Source organism: Ascaphus truei, chromosome 5 (assembly GCF_040206685.1).
Source record: "Ascaphus truei isolate aAscTru1 chromosome 5, aAscTru1.hap1, whole genome shotgun sequence".
NCBI lineage: Eukaryota > Metazoa > Chordata > Amphibia > Anura > Ascaphidae > Ascaphus > Ascaphus truei.
This window is the reverse complement of record NC_134487.1, coordinates 288,757,843-288,777,842: the sequence shown is the minus strand read 5'-3', so window position 1 is coordinate 288,777,842 and position 20,000 is coordinate 288,757,843. Positions and strand designations below refer to the sequence as shown.

The 20,000-nt window shown below is 46.2% G+C and overlaps 1 protein-coding gene and 1 long non-coding RNA gene across 2 annotated transcripts in view; one reads left to right on the top strand and one right to left on the bottom strand.

Annotated features, from left to right (window-relative positions):
- The window catches only part of LOC142496121 (aldo-keto reductase family 1 member C3-like), a 39,721-nt gene extending 33,049 nt beyond the window's left edge, over window positions 1–6,672 (bottom strand). Inside the window, exons 1-3 of the mRNA XM_075602548.1 lie at window positions 6,456–6,672; window positions 5,027–5,194; window positions 4,485–4,601 (exon numbers count right to left, since the gene is read on the bottom strand). Of these exons, the coding sequence (XP_075458663.1) occupies window positions 4,485–4,601; window positions 5,027–5,194; window positions 6,456–6,542 (372 nt within the window). The 5' untranslated portion in view covers window positions 6,543–6,672. The remainder of the gene's footprint in view (window positions 1–4,484; window positions 4,602–5,026; window positions 5,195–6,455) is intronic.
- Window positions 1–18,572, top strand: part of LOC142496122 (uncharacterized) — a 47,385-nt gene extending 28,813 nt beyond the window's left edge. The window contains exon 3 of the long non-coding RNA XR_012801901.1: window positions 18,068–18,572. This is a non-coding gene — a long non-coding RNA (uncharacterized LOC142496122). The remainder of the gene's footprint in view (window positions 1–18,067) is intronic.
- The last annotated feature ends 1,428 nt before the right edge of the window (window positions 18,573–20,000 follow it).

The window sequence follows — 20,000 nt, the reverse complement described above, 5'->3', positions numbered from 1 at the left end:
GGGGGGAGAAAGGGGAGCGGGGGGGGGAGAAAGGGGAGCGGGGGGGGGGGGGAGAAAGGGGAGCGGGGGGGGGGAGAAAGGGGAGCGGGGGGGGGGAGAAAGGGGAGCGGGGGGGGGAGAAAGGGGAGCGGGGGGGGGGAGAAAGGGGAGCGGGGGGGGGAGAAAGGGGAGCGGGGTGGGAGAAAGGGGAGCGGGGGGGGAGAAAGGGGAGCGGGGGGGGGAGAAAGGGGAGCGGGGGGGGGAGAAAGGGGAGCGGGGGGGGAGAAAGGGGGAGCGGGGGGGGGGAGAAAGGGGATCGGGGGGGGGAGAAAGGGGAGTGGGGGGGGGAGAAAGGGGGAGCGGGGGGGAGAAAGGGGGGGAGAAAGGGGAGCGGGGGGGAGAAAGGGGAGCGGGGGGGGAGAAAGGGGAGCGGGGGGGGGGAGAAAGGGGAGCGGGGGGGGAGAAAGGGGAGCGGGGGGGGGGGGAAAGGGGAGCGGGGGGGGGGAGGGGAGTGGGGGGGGGGAGTGGAGAGCAGTGGGCATATGTATTGTCATAATTTATGTATGGGCATTTCCCCCCCCCCCTCCTCCGTGCGTCCGTCCCCCTGCTGGTTCGGCTGGTGGCTCCCCCGTTCCCCGTGACTCCCCCCCCCCCATTCCCCGTGACTCCCCCCCCCCCCCCGTTCCCTGTGACTTGCGCCCCCCCCCCCCCCGGCGCCCGCTTGGTCCCCCGATGTGCCGTCCTGCTGAGTGAGGCGTGCAGGCGGCTGCAGGAAGCGCCCTGTGTGGGCCTAAGACTCGCGCTCCCCCCCCCCCCCGGCGCCCGCTCGATGTGGCGTCTGGCTGAGCGGCGGGTAGGAAGCGCCCTGTGTGTGTGGGCTTGAGGCTGAGGCGGGACGCGCAGTGGGCCTGAGGCTGAGGCGGCATGCGCAGTGGGCCTGAGGCTGAGGCGGGACGCGCAGTGGGCCTGAGGCTGAGGCGGGACGCACAGTGACTTACCTGAGCGGGTGGTAGCGCCGGGGAGGTAAGGGAGCGGCTGGGGTAGGATGGCCGCGCTTCCCGTCCGGAGCCAGTGCAGGACGGCGCACGTGAGGGGGGGGGGGAGGGGGGCGGACAGAGGGTGTGTGTGTGTGTGTGTGTGTGTATAGAGCTGCTGTGTTGTGTGTGTGTGTGTATAGAGCTGCTGTGTTGTGTGTGTGTGTGTATAGAGCTGCTGTGTTGTGTGTGTGTGTGTGTATAGAGCTGCTGTGTAGTGTGTGTGTGTAGAGCTGCTGTGTTGTGTGTGTGTGTGTGTGTGTGTGTATAGAGCTGCTGTGTTGTGTGTGTGTGTATAGAGCTGCTGTGTTGTGTGTGTGTGTGTGGGCCGTCACTCCGCCTCAGGCCAATGAGAGGTGTGCGGGGGCGGGCGGCCCAAGGGACCAATGAGATTTCCCCTAGGGACACCGGACATCCAGGCAGGCAAACATACAGTGCTTTCACTAATATAGTATAAGATATATATATATATATATATATATATATATATATATATATATATATATATATATATATATATATACTATATATATACTATATAGACTGAATGACTAGTTCTTTTGAAGGTCGAGTGGGAGGCAGAGTATTTGATTTGTATATCTATTGCATTTTATTTCACTTGGTCTGTGTTATTTTACACAGATCTCTAACATTGTTTTTGTTAAGGAGTATTCCCACTTACTACCACTGGGTGGGAGCATTACTCCATTTGTTATCACGTCACTGTCACTTTGGAGTTATATGTGTGTGTGTGTGTGTGTGTGTATGTGTGTGTGTGTGTGTGTGTGTGTGTGTTTGTGTGTGTGTATATACACACACATATATACATATATACACACATATATACGGCATATGCTTTCTCTAAGGCTTTGTCCATAGCTACAGAGCTACTGTACTAGCCTCGCGCGATGTTTACTCTCCGGCAATGTGTGGACTGTAGCGAGGGGGTGGGCGTGTCAAAGAAGTGTCATGCATGAGAACACGCATTTAGCAAATAATAAAATGCATAATGCCATGCAATAACAGGAGTTTGCAGAAATATATATACACCTTATCATGCATGAGGAGACACCTTTAGCTAATAATAAAATGCATAATGCCATGCAATTTACAGAAGTACAGTATTCTGCAAACATATATATACACTGTCATGCATGAAAACATGCCTTGTTAATTTTTTTTTTTAATAAAATGTGAAGTATTGAAATAAGCATTGTACACTACAAATAAATAAAAATAAACAATTATATACAAGTGTAGCCCCCTGTAAATAGCACAGGCTATACATATCTTTCTCCTACTGAGGTAAGTCCTGTTAAGGGCAGGCACCAGTAGTAATCACGGGTTTTCCCCCCTTCAAGCCCTGCCCTGAGTGATAGATGCTGGCCCCTGACTCTGTGGAAGGCATGAGACAGAGGGGAGGTCCTGTTGACATCATGGGGGGTGGGGCTGAGACTATTTAGCAGCCCATTCCTGTAAGTGACAGTTAGTCTACTTCTGGAAGTCTGTCCTGAGAGTTGGAAAAGAGAGGAATAGGTCAAGCTCTCTCCTGGGAGCAGGAGAGATACTAAGAGGACTCTGGCCTATGATAGTCAGCGAGGGAGCAGAGCTCCGGTGGGATCAATGCCTCTCACCCTGATGAGGGGGTGATGGGGAGGATCTACCCCCGCCCAGAGGGGACCCTCTGAGGTGGGCACTGGGGATTGAGGCCCCGCACAGACCATCCTGTGGAGTACCATCCTGGAGGAAAGGAGAGGAGGGGTGAAAGGCTGTGTACCTTGGCATCACTGCTGTGTGCTGCTACTACTGCTGTTGTTGTGGCGGCTGTATGCTGCAAGGCTGCTTTGTACAATAAAGAGAGACACTGCTGATCTTAATAGAGACTGTGTGTGATTCTGGAGCATCCACCCTGGGACCAGGGGTCACTTCTTCTATACGGGACCTACCCCATACTATGGGAAGGTATAAAGGATGGAGGCGCTGCACCACCACTAAAAGAACGAGGCAACTACCCCAGAAGCCTGGTCCTGTCTCCCCTACAACATCGCGGGAAGCTCAGGCCCTCCTGTTACCGGCAGGTATGCACACTCATACACGTGTAGCCAGCCCTCACACACCCTAGATATAGTATCTGTGTCTAACAAGGGTTACACAAGTAATAGAGAATACATCACAAATTTATCATTGATATTTCTGTCTTGGTATGAATTAAAGATTCACATTTTAAACCTCAAAAACCAAATTTTCAATAGCTGTTGTCCATATTCTCACAGCAAGCAAGCACAACTCAACTGCCAAAAAGTAATTTGAACAGTTTCCGGGCAGAATAACTCGCTCCGTATCTTGTACTATGGACGAGGCCTAGCAACAGTAAGCCCCTCCCCTATCAGAAGTTGCAGGAGCAGAGGGAGAGCAGCACAAAGTCCGACAGGGGACCTAAAGAGATGAAACTATACCCTGGCCGCCCAGAAGATGGCCACATTAGGTAACATAGGGGGATCAAGCCTCAGCACCTTCCCAGTGGTCTGGTATAGGTGCAGCTAGGGATGAAAGGTCCAAACATAGGGTGACCAGATTATCCAGTATAGCCGGGACAGTCCCGTTTTTTTTATGGTCTGTCCCGGCTGCCGACTTTCTTTAAAATGTCCCATTTTTTTGTGAGTGTCCCGGTTTTGGCCATCAGAGCAGGGGGGGGAACGGGGCAGCAGAGAGCAGAGAATGCAGGCAGGTAGGAGAGCGGAGGCCGGGTCTGATCTGCAGAGTGTGGGGTTAGCTTGAGCGGAGCCCCAGCAGTGAGTCCCGGAAGTGAGTAATTGAGAACTTTGGTGTCTGCTGCCAGGGCACAACTGAATAAAACTTTCAAGTGTGGAAGCAGCAGCTCTATTGTTTGACTCCTCTCTTCCCGTGCTCGTATTTGTCTTTGTTTCGGAGACTGCTAAACCAGTGCTGTCCAAATCTCCCTAGGTTGAGTAAAGTGATTCCTACCAAAGTAAAAAAAGTAACCCTTTCACTCAGTATCAGAGCTGAACTACTCAATTTAGTGCTGCCTCTTCCCTAGTACAGAGGGGGAAGGTACAAGGACTGCACCCAGGATTGGGCCACACACAGACCATGTCCCGCCTCCACTCCTGTCACTCAGAGAAAGCTGCTTGTGGGGGCAAACCCAAGATTGGCCTGACACTGGCTGCAGCTACCAGGACTTACGTGTCAGGGAGGGCAGATGAGAAGCCAGAACCAGCCATGGCGACACAGGAAAATGTATGTTGCTTCTGGGGAAGCTAACCTACTCCAATGTTGTGTGTTGTATTTACAAAAGATAAAACATCAAATTGAATTTGATAGAATGTCAAGTTTGCAGAGTGGAATTTAGGGAGCTGTACCATACACTATATCCCTATAGTCAGCAATTGGCATTAGCATCTGCATTCCAGTTTTAGTCTTTTAAATAACCCAATTATTGGATAAACTGACCTTAAGCTCAATGGGTGAGTGGATGATGAACAGATCGATGTATTCCAGCTGAAGATCCTTCAGGGATTTTTCCAGGGCTGGACGAACCTTGTCAGGTACTTGGAAAGTGCTCCAAAGCTGAAAAGGCAGATGGAGAAGTTGATTAGAGGAAGGCTCCGCAAGAGCTACATGGAAGACCTAAGAAGTATATGTGGTCCGTTTAATGTTGCCCAAAATTGTAATGCACATATAAGTCCTTCAAGTTCTGAGATGAGCACAACCATGTATCAATGTTTCTTGGCTAAAAACAGTACCGGCAGTCCTCGGTTATCCAACGGAATCCGTTCTGGAAGTAGCGTTGGATAGTGAAACGTTGTAAAGTGAGTCCCATGTTAATCAGTGGCGGTGAGCGTTGGTTAACGCATTGCGTCGTCGAAAAATGGCCCGTAGGGATGCATTGTAAAGTGTTGGATATGCCATTCATTGTAAAGTGAAACGTTGGATAATGAGGACAACCTGTACTACGTTTATCAAAGATCAAACAATGACATTAATCTAGATACCTTCCCAGTGTAGAACAGGTCTTCTCTCCTCACTGTCCCGTCTGCAATCTTCGCCTTTATGGCCCGGCCAACCTCTGGCTCGTTGCCGTATATGAAGGCACAATCAATGTGGCGATATCCAACTTCAATGGCCACCTTGGTGCCCTTCTCAGCCAGACTCTTGGGAAACTAAGTAATGAAATATCATAATAGATGATGTTTGAGCAATTTGTCAGAGTTAAATAAAAAGATCCACCACATACACACTGTTAAAAAAAAAAACACCTTAATGAAAGTATGGGCTTCCAATTGTATTTTATTTTCCTTACTTGAAACGTTTGGCAGGTTGCCTAGAAGTTAAGCCCCTTTTTGCAGCTACGGGATGAAGTATTTGTTTGCCCTTCAATGAGATTTTGACTATGGAACAATGAGTTTTTGCCATAGGGGCTGTGGCATACTGGAGCTCAAAGTGTTAATAAGTTAAGCTGCACTGATCAACGTGTTTAAAAGAAAAAAAAAGTGTCAAATATACTTTTTATTTACTTGGTAAACAAATGTCAGTTTTCAAATTTACAGCTAAATTGTTTGTTCTGCTTTCTCCATTGCTGATAAAGTAATTATGAAGCCATAATTAGTCAAACAGAAACATTAGCAGCTGATATGCTTGAATTTAACAGACCTGTAGAAAAGGAGCACTGCCCCTTTAAAGATATATTTAAACAATGGGTGGCATGTATCAAACATGGTGCAATTTGCGAGCAGCGGCAGATGGATGAATCATTGTAATGCTGCTGCTGCTTACATTTGGCACAGATCTCTGTGGAGCAGAGGCTAACACCCCCTAAACCTGGCACAGAGAGGGCGGAAAACTGCACCAGTTACAGACGCAACTTTTGATCCATCTCATTATAATAAGGAGTGGCTCAGTGAGTAAAGACACTGCGTGGCACCGAGTTTGAAGCAGGGAAACCTTGTGACCTTGGGCAAGTCACTTTATCTCCCTGTGGCACCAAAAAATAGATTGTAAGCTTCACGGGGCAGGAATCTGTGCCTGCAAAATGTCTCTGTAAAGCGCTATGTAAAACTAGCAGCGCTATACAAGAACGAAAAAAAAAAAAAACATACATTTTGGGGAGCGGTTATAACAGGAGTTACTGGATGACCCAAATGCCTCTTACAACTGAGCCACCCCCCTTCCCCCCCAAACGCTCACGATGCAAATTGGGGCAAAGAATGAAAGCGCCTTGCTACATTGAAAATGACACAATGGTGACATTTTGTGGAGCAATGCTCCAGTTTGTGATACTTCATACATATTCCCCACAAGCATGCAGGGTGTCTGCCTGTCATCTATCAACCCTCCCTTGCAGAGAGCCCCTGAAGCAATTTCCTGTTCTAACTAAATGGAGCAGGAAAAGAACACGCTTGGAACAGCGTGTTACATACTCACCTTTTCTGGGGCGTATGTTCCAAAACCAATGACTGGGATTTTATGCCCATCATTCATCACAATGCAGGAATCTTCCTTGAGGTCCATGGTAGGTCTGACACGTCAGATCACTCCCGGAGTCATAAACGTCTCTGCTCTCCCAGATGTCAGCTTGGACTTTAACAAGTAGAATTCTAACCCCACCTCCCTGACTCACTGCTGAGCTCAGACTGAACCAATCAGAAGTAGACGAATGAAGGGTCTGAGATTAGGAGATTTGAAAGGTGGTTTTTTTTCCACGGCTCCACTCCCTCTGCAAATATAAACACTGATTTTTGTGCAGTGTCATTGTGCATTAGTTTTTTGTTTTTTTTTACCATTTCATCTGTAAAGATGTAAAACAACAATTCCCCCTTTTTATCCTATTTACATTCCTAAATAGGGTGGGTGCTCCTAAGCTGTTCTGTTGACCCCAAACTTTCAGGGACCCCCAGGTTACCAAGTTATTTAAGTTTATTTGTGCCGGTGTTTGACACGAGACTCCACACAACCCCACGGCCATTTTGTATTCTTGGCTGATGCAGGTATTTCGTGAACCAGGAGTCCCCGGAGGTCAGGGAAACATTGACCAGACACCCTGGTAAGCAGAAATATATATAGTGTAGCACATGTACCCCCACCCTCTAGGGATGCGGCTACAGGGGTTATGGTGCGGCATACCTGTGAGGGTTCAGGAGAGCTGAGTTGTCTGCGATTTATATGGAGACCAGGACAGGCTTTTGATGATCACTGACGTTCCTCAGGGTGCTTAGCACCTCCAGCTGTAGTGGGCTCCAGGGTGCTCAGAGATCAGTCCCCACCAAAGCACACTTCTTTCCTCCTGCCCAGGGACTGACACTCAGCAGGAGTATGATGAAAGCAAAGGTGTCTTGTAGGCGGACGCTCACAGAGGTATGCAAGGGAGACTGATTATAGTGAAATTAAATAAGCCTTTTATTGCGCCTGTTTCCTTAACATCAGGAAACCATCCAAACAAGGGGTAAACAAAGCTTCTATTCACTTGGGAGTATTTCTAGTGAAATACTATGCAGTTCACAACTCCCCTAGATAAGCATGTCTCCCAGCCCCAAACATATAGCATGAAATAAGCAGATATAGAAAGTCTCATAAATGAAAGTCTTATCTGTTCTTTGTGGTTTGGAGGGAAAATCTTCTCTGTCCCTGGTTCAGCTCCCTTTTCCTCAGGGTGTGTCAGCATTCAGGTTTAGAAGTTTCCTCTGTGTCTTGAAAGCAGCTCTGCTGTTTCTTCTGGCAGGGCTCAAGACAAGTGTCTCCAAGTTCAGATCAGGTGTGAGCTAAGGAGTCTCACTTCCTGTCTCAAAAGACAGGCTTTTCTAAGCAATCAGACAGGTGGTGTTTGTTAATTGACTACCAGCAGTTAACCACCACACTGCTGGATTAGAGGCAAATTACTTGAACAGGGATAACTCCCGTTACAGGTCTTTATTCAGCAGTCACTGCAGATCTTCTTTGCTGCTGTGCATAGGGTCATCAGAGGATCCCAGGCCTCTTGATGGTGCTGGCTCTCATAGTGTGGAGCCTTAGATTTTCCTGAGCCAGCCAGCCATGAGAGCCTGGCTAACCTGTCTCTCCCACAGGGAGAAGAGTCAGGACCCACACCTCTACTCGGTTGGAAGGGTGGAAGAGAGAGAACTAAATGTAGCACTGCCTCTCTGATGAACCAGAAGGGGAGGGTTCAAGGTCTGTACTGATACCTGATAGGCCATACACAGGCCATGAGTCACCACCACACTTCTGTCACTCAGAGAGGAGCATGAGGAGGAGGGGGGGTCTAAAGCCCACAGAATAGCCTGTCACAGCCTAGACTGCTAAGGACTTACGTGACAGGGGGAAGAGACAGGCAGAGTAGACTAACAACGTTACACTAGTAATAAAGTAGCGCTAAGGCTCGGGTGCTTTACGTATTGATTGGGAAAGATGTGTATCTAATATACAATGTATATATTGTGCGGTGTAGAAAGGGATTGGTATATAATGAAAATAACCAGTGTTAAATGTTTCAATAAGGTGTATACAACAATATAATAAAGTGTTAAAACCAGTCCCAGTGAAGAAAATAAGATGAGAAGTCCAATTCCAGAGAACAGCCCCTTATGGAGGAGGTCAAGGGTCTGCAAACCTCTCAAGGAAGAGGAGCCATTTTATAAAGAAAAAAATTATTTCTTCAAAATAATCCGGGAGCCCCAACACATTCATGAATATTACACCCTCACAAACACATACATATACTGTACACACCAATAGGTATATGCTGTATAAGCATTAACATACACCAACATATTTAGGGGAATAAAATGCATCTCACAATAATAAGTCCCTTTATTTAGTTTTTTTTCATACATATGTAATGGATTTTCTGGACCTGCCTGACCCACCCAATCTCACATTGGCCCCTGTGGTCTAACCGGTCCCCATTACACGGTCGTGTTTGGTGGTGCACCTGTTGGCAACAGGACTCCTGAGTCTCCCGCATGATGTTGTGTGGGGATTGCCAACCCAGACAGGCAGCTGAGGTAGTGTGCATGAGTCCTACCTATATCCAGTGCAGCGCCTCCACCTCATCAGGATCTCTGCATCCGCAAGGAGATGGTTCTGATGAGGAACTCCTTCTTGGTGGTGCCTTCCGCTGGAGAGTAACTTCACACTCACACAGTGGGGTTGTCTTTGAACAGGGCATCTTTATTGCTTGTGATGGTGGTATGGGCCAGCTGCCCCTCACAGCTAGCAGCTTAGCCGCTCATTCCTTTGCTGAACTCCATTAGGAAGGTTCCTTCTCCTCTAATAGAGTTGCTCTCCACCTCTCCCCTTAAAGAGATTCACCAGCTTGTCTTTCTGCTTTTAGCTGCACAGATTCACAGCTCTTGCATCATCCTCTGCAACACTGTTGCAGACCTCCACATGACTCTCCTGAACAAAGTCAGAACAACAACAGGACTGAGCTGAACTACTAACTTTAGGCAGTGCTGTGCCTTATATCACCTCCAGAAACAGACACCCTCTGTGTCACTTCCTTTGGGACATATGACACCTCACCAGGGTTTGAGGGCAAACCTCCATGATTGTTACTGGCAATCCTGCATACTTACCAGGTTTACTGCCAGTATGAGAAAGAGATATGTACACCAATTTTACACATGGCTACACATACATACACTACCCTCCCCAAAAAACACATAACCCCCCCCCCAAATACACACACACTAACCCCCCCAAATACACACATTTATATATATATATATATATATATATATATATATATATATATATATATATATATATATATATATATATGTAGCCAGGTTGCCCTCTGGACTCTGTTACTTCCCCTCCCTGCCGCACACCTCCGCTGCAGTCGGGAGAGTTGTGGCCGGTGTTGGGGGCGTGCGCGTGCAGGCAGTGGATGTGGCGGCAACTTCGTCGCCAGAGGTTCCCGGCGGCTCTCGCTACAGGGCGTCGACATCGGTAATGTGGTTGCGCAGTAAGTCCCTGCAGCCAGCGACCATTACCCTAGCTTGGCGCATGCGTGGGATAGGCGCACGAGGCGGCCAATGAGAGAATAGCTCCCAAAAAACTACAGCCCCCAGCATGCACAGGGGCAGGCATCAGGTGTTCCCGCAGAGCCAATAGGGCTGCAGCAATCCCCTGCTTTAGGATTAGTTACATATTGCGCGCTCTGACCATGCTAGCAGTCGGTGCTGGGAAATGATAGGGGTAAGAGGTGTGCACTAGGCCAGATTCCCCCTGGGCCCCGACTCAAGTTAATAGATTGTGGCTGCTACAGGGACAGGCCCTTAGGTAGGGACCCTGCCCAATTAGCTATTTAATAATTCAGGCACACAGCTACTATGCTGCGCGACCCTGATATTTGGGGTCTCGGACCAGACTACTGTTGCTGAGACAGACACTATTTGTCGGCAAAAGGGTACAAATAGTAACTCTACCTGAACCTCCTACAGCTCACACAAAGCAAAACTTGTGCTTACATATACTCATGATTATCCAATTTGATACACCCATTTAAAGAGGTGTTAGCACTGCCGCAGGGCAGTGCTTCCTTGGGACGATACTTTGCGCAGCCAGCCCCTATGGGGAAAATACGTACAATTTGATCGATCTCCCCACGAACGGGATATCTATAACATCACGTGGGATTTTACCTTGTCTTGCACAAACGCAGCAAATATTCGAATTGTGCCATAAAAACTAAATGAGCATAAACATATGAGGTCACCCGGCTCCTGCTTACCTATAAGTACTATAGTAAAAACTCTATAAGTGTAACTCTACAGTACAGGTGACTACACAGTTCTGTTCCTGACGCATGCGCAGTCTGATTCCCAACGGAGAACATTACGTGGGATATTAATCTGCCCTGAATATACGCAGCCATGCTCTGAGTGTGTCATAACATCTAACTTAGCCTAACACATAACGCAACCTCTCTCTTACTTACCCTATAATATCAGAGTAATACCCTGTAAGGGTAACTCCAAAGAACAGTCCTGACGCATGCGCAGTCCGAATTAGGAGATAACCAGGACCTATGCGCTGCCCATAGCCCCGCTTTCGCGCATGCGTGGCTAACCCCAAAGGGGATCCACACGCATTCACTTTAACAACCAATGATACACCAGGACAAGCGCTCCGCTCATTAATACGTATGACAATCATACTATAACAATCCCTGTGAACAAGAGATTAAAGTGCGCAGCTAATAAATAAACGTGAGATATAGTGATAAAGTAATTAAATGATTAATTACGTGACCTTGATCAGAGCGTCTGCAGCTGTGATGGAAGGGGGGGCTCAGGAACCCCCTGGAGCTAACAGATAAATACAAAAAAGACACAGCGCACAACGCTCATGGTGCAATTACAAAATTATATTAACATGAACAAATTATTGGGTGAGTATTGTGCGTACATCAGTGCAGTTAAAACAAGCAGTTTCGGGATATGTTACCCAACGCCTCAAATGACTGGAACAGATGTCCTCACAGGGGTAGAATTGCTGCCATTGGCTAGGAGAGTAGAAGGCTTTAACCAATGAGTGACGATCGCGGGGTATTTAGAAATTAACTGAATCCACTAAAAACCAGTCCCTGATGAAGAAAACTGCGGTTTTCGAAACGCGTAGGACATTCTTGCTAACAGCTCTACCTTTCAACTAGTACTTTACTGCGCGAGCTGATAGATTGAACGGTGAAATCGGCGACTCCCAGCGGTGACGTCATCCACTAGGAAGTGCTGCACACGGAGAGGAGTGAGAGTAATCAGCTGGTGTTCAGCTCAGAACAAACACTGTATGGGCCAGCAGCTCCCGTTCAACTAATGCTCTGGGGAGCAAGGACGCACAGAGGCTTTCCATCTGCCCTACTGAAATCCTGCCGCAGAGCCATCAGCAATTCTACCCCTGTGAGGACATCTGTTCCAGTCATTTGAGGCGTTGGGTAACATATCCCGAAACTGCTTGTTTTAACTGCACTGATGTACGCACAATACTCACCCAATAATTTGTTCATGTTAATATAATTTTGTAATTGCACCATGAGCGTTGTGCGCTGTGTCTTTTTTGTATATAACAATCCCTACCTGTTAGGCTGCTAGATAAGAACAACTTTCAGCAAGACAAAAGTAGTGTCATCGCTCCACCCTCACGCATGTGTAGCAAACCCCAATAGGGGCTATACATGCTGCGAAACGAGTATAACAGGGACGCTATGAGTATTGACTAATGGACAGCAACACCACACTGTCCATGAGTATAGATACATGCTGCCAGTGCACGTACTATCAAGCTTGAATAAAAGAACACCACCCTGCTTTTTATCACTACTACTTCTGACTAAGAGCATTATAGTAAACCAAGGTGCCCTGGTGGCAATACAGCCCCGTCCCAATATTTAAGAAGCAGAGATCATGTATGCCCATAACCTGACCCGCTCATGAAGGGGACTCTAGACATAACCCTTTACGAACTGACAGGCATTTATTGCATGTATGTAGAACTTATGTTGGTTCTCTACATATAACAGACATCTAGGTGGTGGACAGGGATACCGGGACTCTCAACATATTCCAACGGCTACACTAGAGCTAAGATCTCCTGTTCCCAACCCCACTCACAAGGGGAAGTGTGTACAACTATCTGGTAAACTCACAGTCCCCCCAACTGCACATAAGACAGGTGTCTGTCCATCTACCTATACTAAAGGACACTGGGATTTCGGGCAGGGACACAGGGTTTTGATTAACAGACAATCATTAATCTGACTTCTATAACCACACCACAACAATTTGGGTAATTTCAGAAGAGCAACAAGAGACTTATGGTAGATACTGAATAGACCTTAGGTGTCTATTTTTAATCAGTATATTAAACTACAATATATACTGTTTTAATTACACTACGATTTATTAAAATTTAAATAAAAGAACACTTTACACTTTTTCACCCCTGACCATTTATTACATAAAGGTCTGCGGTGCGCCTATGAAAGGGACTCTTTAGTGTATTGTCTTTGATACACCTATCTAGTCAGATCTATCCAGGGACCACAAATCTTTGCTGGTGAAGTTGCAGTTGTCATGGGAGAGAGGGTTTGGCCCGGTATAAAAGGGGTTACACCCCATTTGGCCACCCCCTGCTCTCACTTGGGAAGCAAGGGGTTAACTGGATTGCGGTCCAGTAGTGTGTTTTTACCCTGCTGCAGAATCCAAATGTATATTCCCCTGTAAAAATTTATTATTTCTGTTCTAGTTTTTGCACCAACACATACACTGGGATTGATGCGGGAGGGAAAGGGTTAAGGTTAACTTAGTGTTTATAGCCCTTTGTTCCAGGTTCCCGCCTTTTCAGGCTCCATTTTGCAGCCTTCCATAGATCGCCATTGCAGCTCCATGCATTCCAATGGCAGATCTGGAGGTTTTGGGCCTGTTTCCAGCGAAGACCTGCAGGTGGCGTCCTAGAGGAGGAGCGGCGGTTTCCCATTGTAAGTCAATGGGGCCATTGACTTCAATGGGGATTCCTCGACGCCGACCTCCAGGAACAGGTTGGCAGCCATCCAAACCACAGACCGCAAGAGCGGATACAATGTCTTTGAAAAGAGCTTTATCACTGAGTTCAAGTTCAACCCCCTGTTGGCGGCCCTGAATGTGACAACTAACCTTATGCAATAAATGATTCACTGGTGATGTTCTGCAGCCTGGGTAGAAAAAGGGTCGCTTACCCCCTAAAAAGAGATATGGTGTGGGGAAAACCCTGGCGCATGAAACTGAATAGCAGGCAATGAAGATTGATATATAGGTGTAGGTGTACCGAGATTCCTGAGGACAAAGTGTTAAAAATAAAACAAATTTATTAAATCACAAATAATGAAATCTAAGCAATAACTGTCAAATACATATATAAACCTGAACCTAGATTGAGCTCAATCACTGATTTAATTTGGTGAGTAGTCTATACAGACTAAAGTCTAATTGTATTCAACTTGAAATTTAAACTGAAACTGAAACATAGTAAAAATGAATAATATAAATTATAGGCTAAAGCTGTAAATTTCTGGGCATTCTTGAAATCCCTGCTCTCTGATTGGTTAAAATTCCGGGCATTATTCATTCAGTAATGCCCGGAATTTTTGGCAGGTTGCCAATTGTTTATTTCAGCTTTTCCTTTTGTCAGAACAGCTCTGAGACAAAGCAGGGGATGGTCAGGAAGCAGCAGCCAGACAGTGACTCGTCCCCCTGCCTCTGTGCACAGAGCTCCACCGAGGCAGTTGAGTTGAGGAGGGAGAGAGTGTGTTTGTAGCTGCAAAGTGTCTGTCTGCAGAGTTTGTTTGTAGCTGCAGTTTCTGTTTATCTAGTGTGTGGGTGGCTGCTGCAGTGTGTGTGTGTGTGTGTGTGTGTGTGTGTGTGTGTGTGTGTGTGTGTACTGCAGTGTGTGTGTGTGTGTCTGCTGCAGTTTGTGTGTCTGCTGCAGAGTTTGTGCGTGTAGCTGCAGAGTTTGTGTGTATCAGCAGTTTGTGTGTGTGTGGAGCTGCAGTGTGGTGTGTGTGTGTACACAGAGGGGGCGGCAGTGTGTGGATATAGATAGTTGCAGTGTAAGTGTATATAAAGGTGCTTTAGTGTATTTACCATTTTATTTTAATTAAAAAAATCTATATAACTATACAAAGTGTCTATTTATGAAAAAGACCTACATTTAGCCTATGATAGTAATAATCCCCTCAGAACAGGGCATTACTGGCCAATAATGCCCTGGCTGGGTTAAAGTCCCTCGGCTGCGCCTCGAACCTTCAACTCTTCCATCCAGGAATGCCCTGTTCTTCGGGGATTATTACTTCAGTAAAAAATGTTCCAAAGCAGGTGTGTTTTTCTTTTCAGTGCTGTAGTATAATCCTTGTGTGTTGAATTGTTGATGGATTTTATACTCCAGCTGATGTATGGAAGAATCACTGTTTAAAAGTTTATTTGAGGATTAACAACCTCTATAGTCACACTGCAACATTTAGTTCAGTGTAAAATGACACAAATTTAGATTATAGCTTTATTTAGTGGTAATTTTCATGAAACACTCTTTATGTGAATAGTATGGATAAAAATGTGATTGGTACTTTTTTTTTGTGAGTTCATCTGTGTGTCAGATATTTCTCACTTAAGGGTATAAATGTATGTCCCTTTGTTTTCTGAGTTTCAGCGTTTGTGTTTAGGGAGATAACAATGTGTCTAGTGCCTGGTCCCTGCTGGCTACTGCAGCGCCTGTTGTGGCGGGCCCTCCAGTTCCCCTGACCATTTGAGTGCGAACAGTTCGTCAATACGACGTTTAGAGAGACCATGCCAGAAAACCGCAGTAAATGCCTTGTTATTCCACCCGGTCTCGGCAGCGAGAGGCCGAAACTTGATCACGTAGCAGGACACCGTACGAGAGCCCTGTGAGACATGCAGAAGTGAAGAGGACGCGGTCACTTTGCGTCTTGGTGTGTCGAATATCCACCGGATTTCCTGCAGCAATTAAGCCAAATCATTAGTAAGGTCTGGTCGGTTCTCCCAGAGAGGTGAAGCCCAAGTCAAGTCCTCGTCCGTCAGAAGGGATATAATGTATGCCACCCAAGAGCGCTGTGATATGAAGGGGGAGGGTGATAACGTGAACTGAATGGACCACTGGTTGAGAAAACCCCGACAGCTGAGCGGATCCCCACCATAGCGATTGGGCGGAGGAAGTCGTGGTTCCAATTGGGTGTGACTGGTCCTAGTGCTAATACAATAGCAGGGGCTGTTGATGCGGGTGGTACCTGAGCTTGACTGTACAAAGACCTGAAGCTCATCCATGCGTCTCTCGTTCTGGTGCAGGTATAGTTGCAGACTTTGAAATAAGCTGTCTTGCAGGGCCAGAACTTGACTCACCTCAGCAGGGTCCGTGTTTGTCGGGCTGAGCATATGGTAATGGAGTGCTCGCCGCAAACTGGATGGGACCGCAGTGCCGAGGTGGGGATGTAGAAGCACTGACCTGAAGCCACGAGGCCGCGTCCGGAATGCAGGCCTCGTCATCGTGGGTAGCCGGGTCAGGATTGGAGAGGTGCGGGTCGTATGGGTCATTAGCCATGGTCAGGGAGTGGAGAGGTAAGGATATTAGAGGTCACAAGCCGAGGTTGAGTATGAGGAAGTAAACAGAGTGCATCAAGGTTGGGTGCTTGCGACAAGCACATGGAATTATGCTCAACCAACTTCCTGGTGGTAGGGCTGAGCCCAAATAGGAGGACCAGCGAATGAGATGCCGGATTGCTGCTGCAGGCAGAAGAGGAGCTGGAATCAATCAGGTGACTGGACCGTGACGGGGGCGGAGTCTGCGCTTGATCTTTGCACTACTTGAGCCTGGAGACTAGGTGATGGATAAATCGTTTAAATGAAAACACGCATTGCAGCCCAGGTGGAAGGGCCCGTACCAAGTATTGCTTACAAAAAATATAGCTATCAAGATTGCAGAGTTCACATTGTGGATCCATGTGACTCATCGGAAAGTGGTCTTCCTCATCAAGGACCCATTTACTCAAGTTTTTAAATAACCAAAATAATAAGAACTTAAAATGTTCATACTACTGTATTCCTGAATTATTGTATATTTTTACGTTTAACATTTCAGATACTAACACCTTGCCCAGGACTCTGACTGCAAACTACCAAACAGATCAGTGGATCCTGGTTGGGTTACTATTAGGGGTTATTTGTGTTGTTATTTTTCTTTATCTGGTAACTAAACAAAAGGGGTACAAAGTGAAAGTGTTCCCGATTCTAATATACCTATGTGTGTAAGCATAGCAGAAGAAAGAAATGTGTTGCTAGATATAGAACATAGTGTGGCCCTCAGTACCAATATTACATCTTGCTATGTCTGAGTGCACATGCCCTTAAGTGCCGCAGGAGGGGCGAGTTATATACACATTCCTATCAATATTAAAGGCTAGGTCAAGATCCAATGTGCTCACTACTATTTATATAGAAAAATTCACCAGGAAGAAATGTCAATCAATGGGTTATTACAAAATAGAGTCCAAACACCCCTCAATATAGTGCCGTATGTCTGTTCAGCGATGCGCACATATACCATATTAAAATCAAAAGAAAGATCAGAGAGGTAGAATGTGTGAAAATTATACTTATTCTCTTGAGGATTTCCGTAGATTTGTCAATAAAGATGCAAATAAATATTTAGTTATGGAACATGTGAGGGGTTCACTCTGTTTGTCCAGATAACCCAAGTCAAGGTACTCAGACTCAACTATGACATATGTAGGTACATCTAAATGCAATTACACCATGTCTTGTGATGCTTTCAGGCAGGGCCGCCAACAAATTTCCCGGGGCTCAGGATTACAGTTCTGGCCAGGGCCCCCCTCCCCACTGCCCCCTCTCCCCCCCCCCCATTTCACTCCTCACAAGCTCCCTCTATTTCCCTCACTCTTCCCATTATTTCTCGCCCCTCTGGCTCACCTCTCACTCTCCCTCCACTCCAATTACCCCACTCAATCTCTGCCCCCCCGCCTCATATATTTCTTTCCCCTGCGTCTCACTCTTACTCCCTCTTTTTCTCACTCCTCTCTTTCAATTACACTACTCTCACTCAATCCCCCTCACACTCATTTCTTCCCCCTCACGCAATTCCCCCCCACAAAATATACCAAAAACTTCCCACACACAGAAACATGCAAAATATCCCCTCCCCCCCAAATACATTAAAAAAAAAACACCTCCCCAATACATGGCATGGAAGATGTGTTTGAGCGAGAAGTCTTCTGTGGGGTTAAGAATGCTATTTATCCACTGACTCGTGTGAAGAGCCAGATGTACCCATTCCTGATGTGCATGCCCCTGTGATGAAGTTAAACACACCACTCATGAAGTCCCCTGCAATTCCCAATGTACCCGTTACTGATACCTATGCTCCTGTGATGAAGTTAGCTGCACCCCTAGTGAAATTCCCTGTAATGCCTGTTGTACCTTATTCTGAGGCCTATGCTCCTGCGAGAAGGATAAAGGCACCTCTCTCTGGTTTTTCAGCAGCGCCCGAGGTACCTGTTGCGGATGTCTATACTCCTGTGAAATCTGAAGGGTTCTCCAGAGGTCACCGTGAGTCAGCCTTCCATCTTGGTCTCCATAAAGAGCCTGGAGGATCATCCGGAGAAGGCTCCTGAAAGGGGGGAATATGTCAGGAATATCCTGACACAGTTTAGGAGTTCTCCGTTTCTGTTCCTTGTCTGTCCACTGGGTGTGCTGCTGTTTCTGTCTGCTTTGGGTTTTCCTATGTATGTCTCCTCTTGGTGCTCCTGTCCTTCTGTCTGTCTTTATAGTTTCCTGTATCTCCTGGCCTTGTTTTGTGATCCTGACTCCTTCTGTTTCTGCCCTGATCTGTTCCTTGTAGTCCTGATTACATATTAAAGGCCCTTGCTTATTTACTGGCTTGACCCTGTCTGTTTGCTGCTTGTTAATCCCAGTCCTGTTCCAGAGTCACAGTCCTGTTCCCGAGTCCCAGTCCTGTTCCTGTACCCTGCCCTTTTCCTGCTGTCATCCTCTATACAAAAAGAGCACTACATGGCGCTCAAACACTCTATCAAAAATAAACCATGCAGTGAATAAAGTGACTGAATATATCAAAATATTGTGCATAAAGTGATAAAGGTAACAACACTCAAACCCTTAAAGGACTGTTTCAAGGTCCGCAACATAAACACAGAAAGAAGAATCAGGGGAGCGTCAGTGCCTAAAGGAAAAAACGTGATACTACCATAGTGCAGTTACATTTAACACAGCACACATAAAATAGCAGAGCTCTCACTGGAGCACAATATGTAGCTAGAGATCACAAAAATTGCAATGTAAACCATCTATGAACATCTACATTTTTTGTAGTGTATAGGTGGTCACTGCAACAGGAACTCAGCCGCAAACGTGAATATGAACATCTACAGTATGATGGTAAAAATGTCCATCCATAGAGACAGGAGCAAAAAGAGCAACAATTAGGAGGTAAATGAATCCAAAGGAGAGATACCAAGCCAAAATTAAAATGCAGATATTTATCCGTAAATGATAAAATTGGAGGCTTACAGGATTCCGATTGGTAAACAGCAAGGGTGTACAAGTGTGGATATCAGCCGAGTCGCGTTCTCGGGATCTCTGCACGCTGCTTCATCAAACGGTCTCCGACCTGCGCTGCTGTGGGGAGCCGATACGTCACTTCCGGTTGGTGGACGCCGCCGGAACTCTACCACAGACACTCTCCCTCTGGATCTCACAAGAGGGGTTACGCTCTACGCGTTTCGCCGTGCGTGATGACGGCTTCGTCAGGAGTAACGTTAACCCGCAAAGGAATACTATATATACCCTTTAACACATGGTGACCTTTCCTCCTATTGGTCAACATGCTAATACATCTGAATAATTGGGTAATTGACTATGTATGTCCGCCCAAAGATTATCACAACAATGTTATACAATTCATAGTAAAATACAACCTTTATACTTTTATTAAAAAACATAGATTCTTCTACCATGATATGAAAAGATAATCATAACACCGAAGTAATCTCATATACAAAATGGTATTCCTAACACTAAAATTGCATATAAGTTATACATATAAAATAATTAAAAAATTATATAAAACCGCTCTAATCTATCTCTAATATATTATATAGAAAACGGCGATTGATGTATCTCAAAGACAAGAGAAAAAAACACAATTAGTACAGAAATTTAGCAATATATATATATTGCGGCATAAATGTGTTTTCATGTGTTTTTACGCAATTTATAGGAAAGCACTCAGCTCAAAATCTACGTTAAGACCTAGTGGTACAAGTGTTTGCAAAGTGAAGATCCAGAAACTTTCTCTTTTTTTAAGAGCAACTTGTCTATCTCCACCTCTCCAATGTGGTAACACCTGTTCTAGAACTGTAAATTTAAGCCCTGATGTGTCCCCATTATGCTTTTG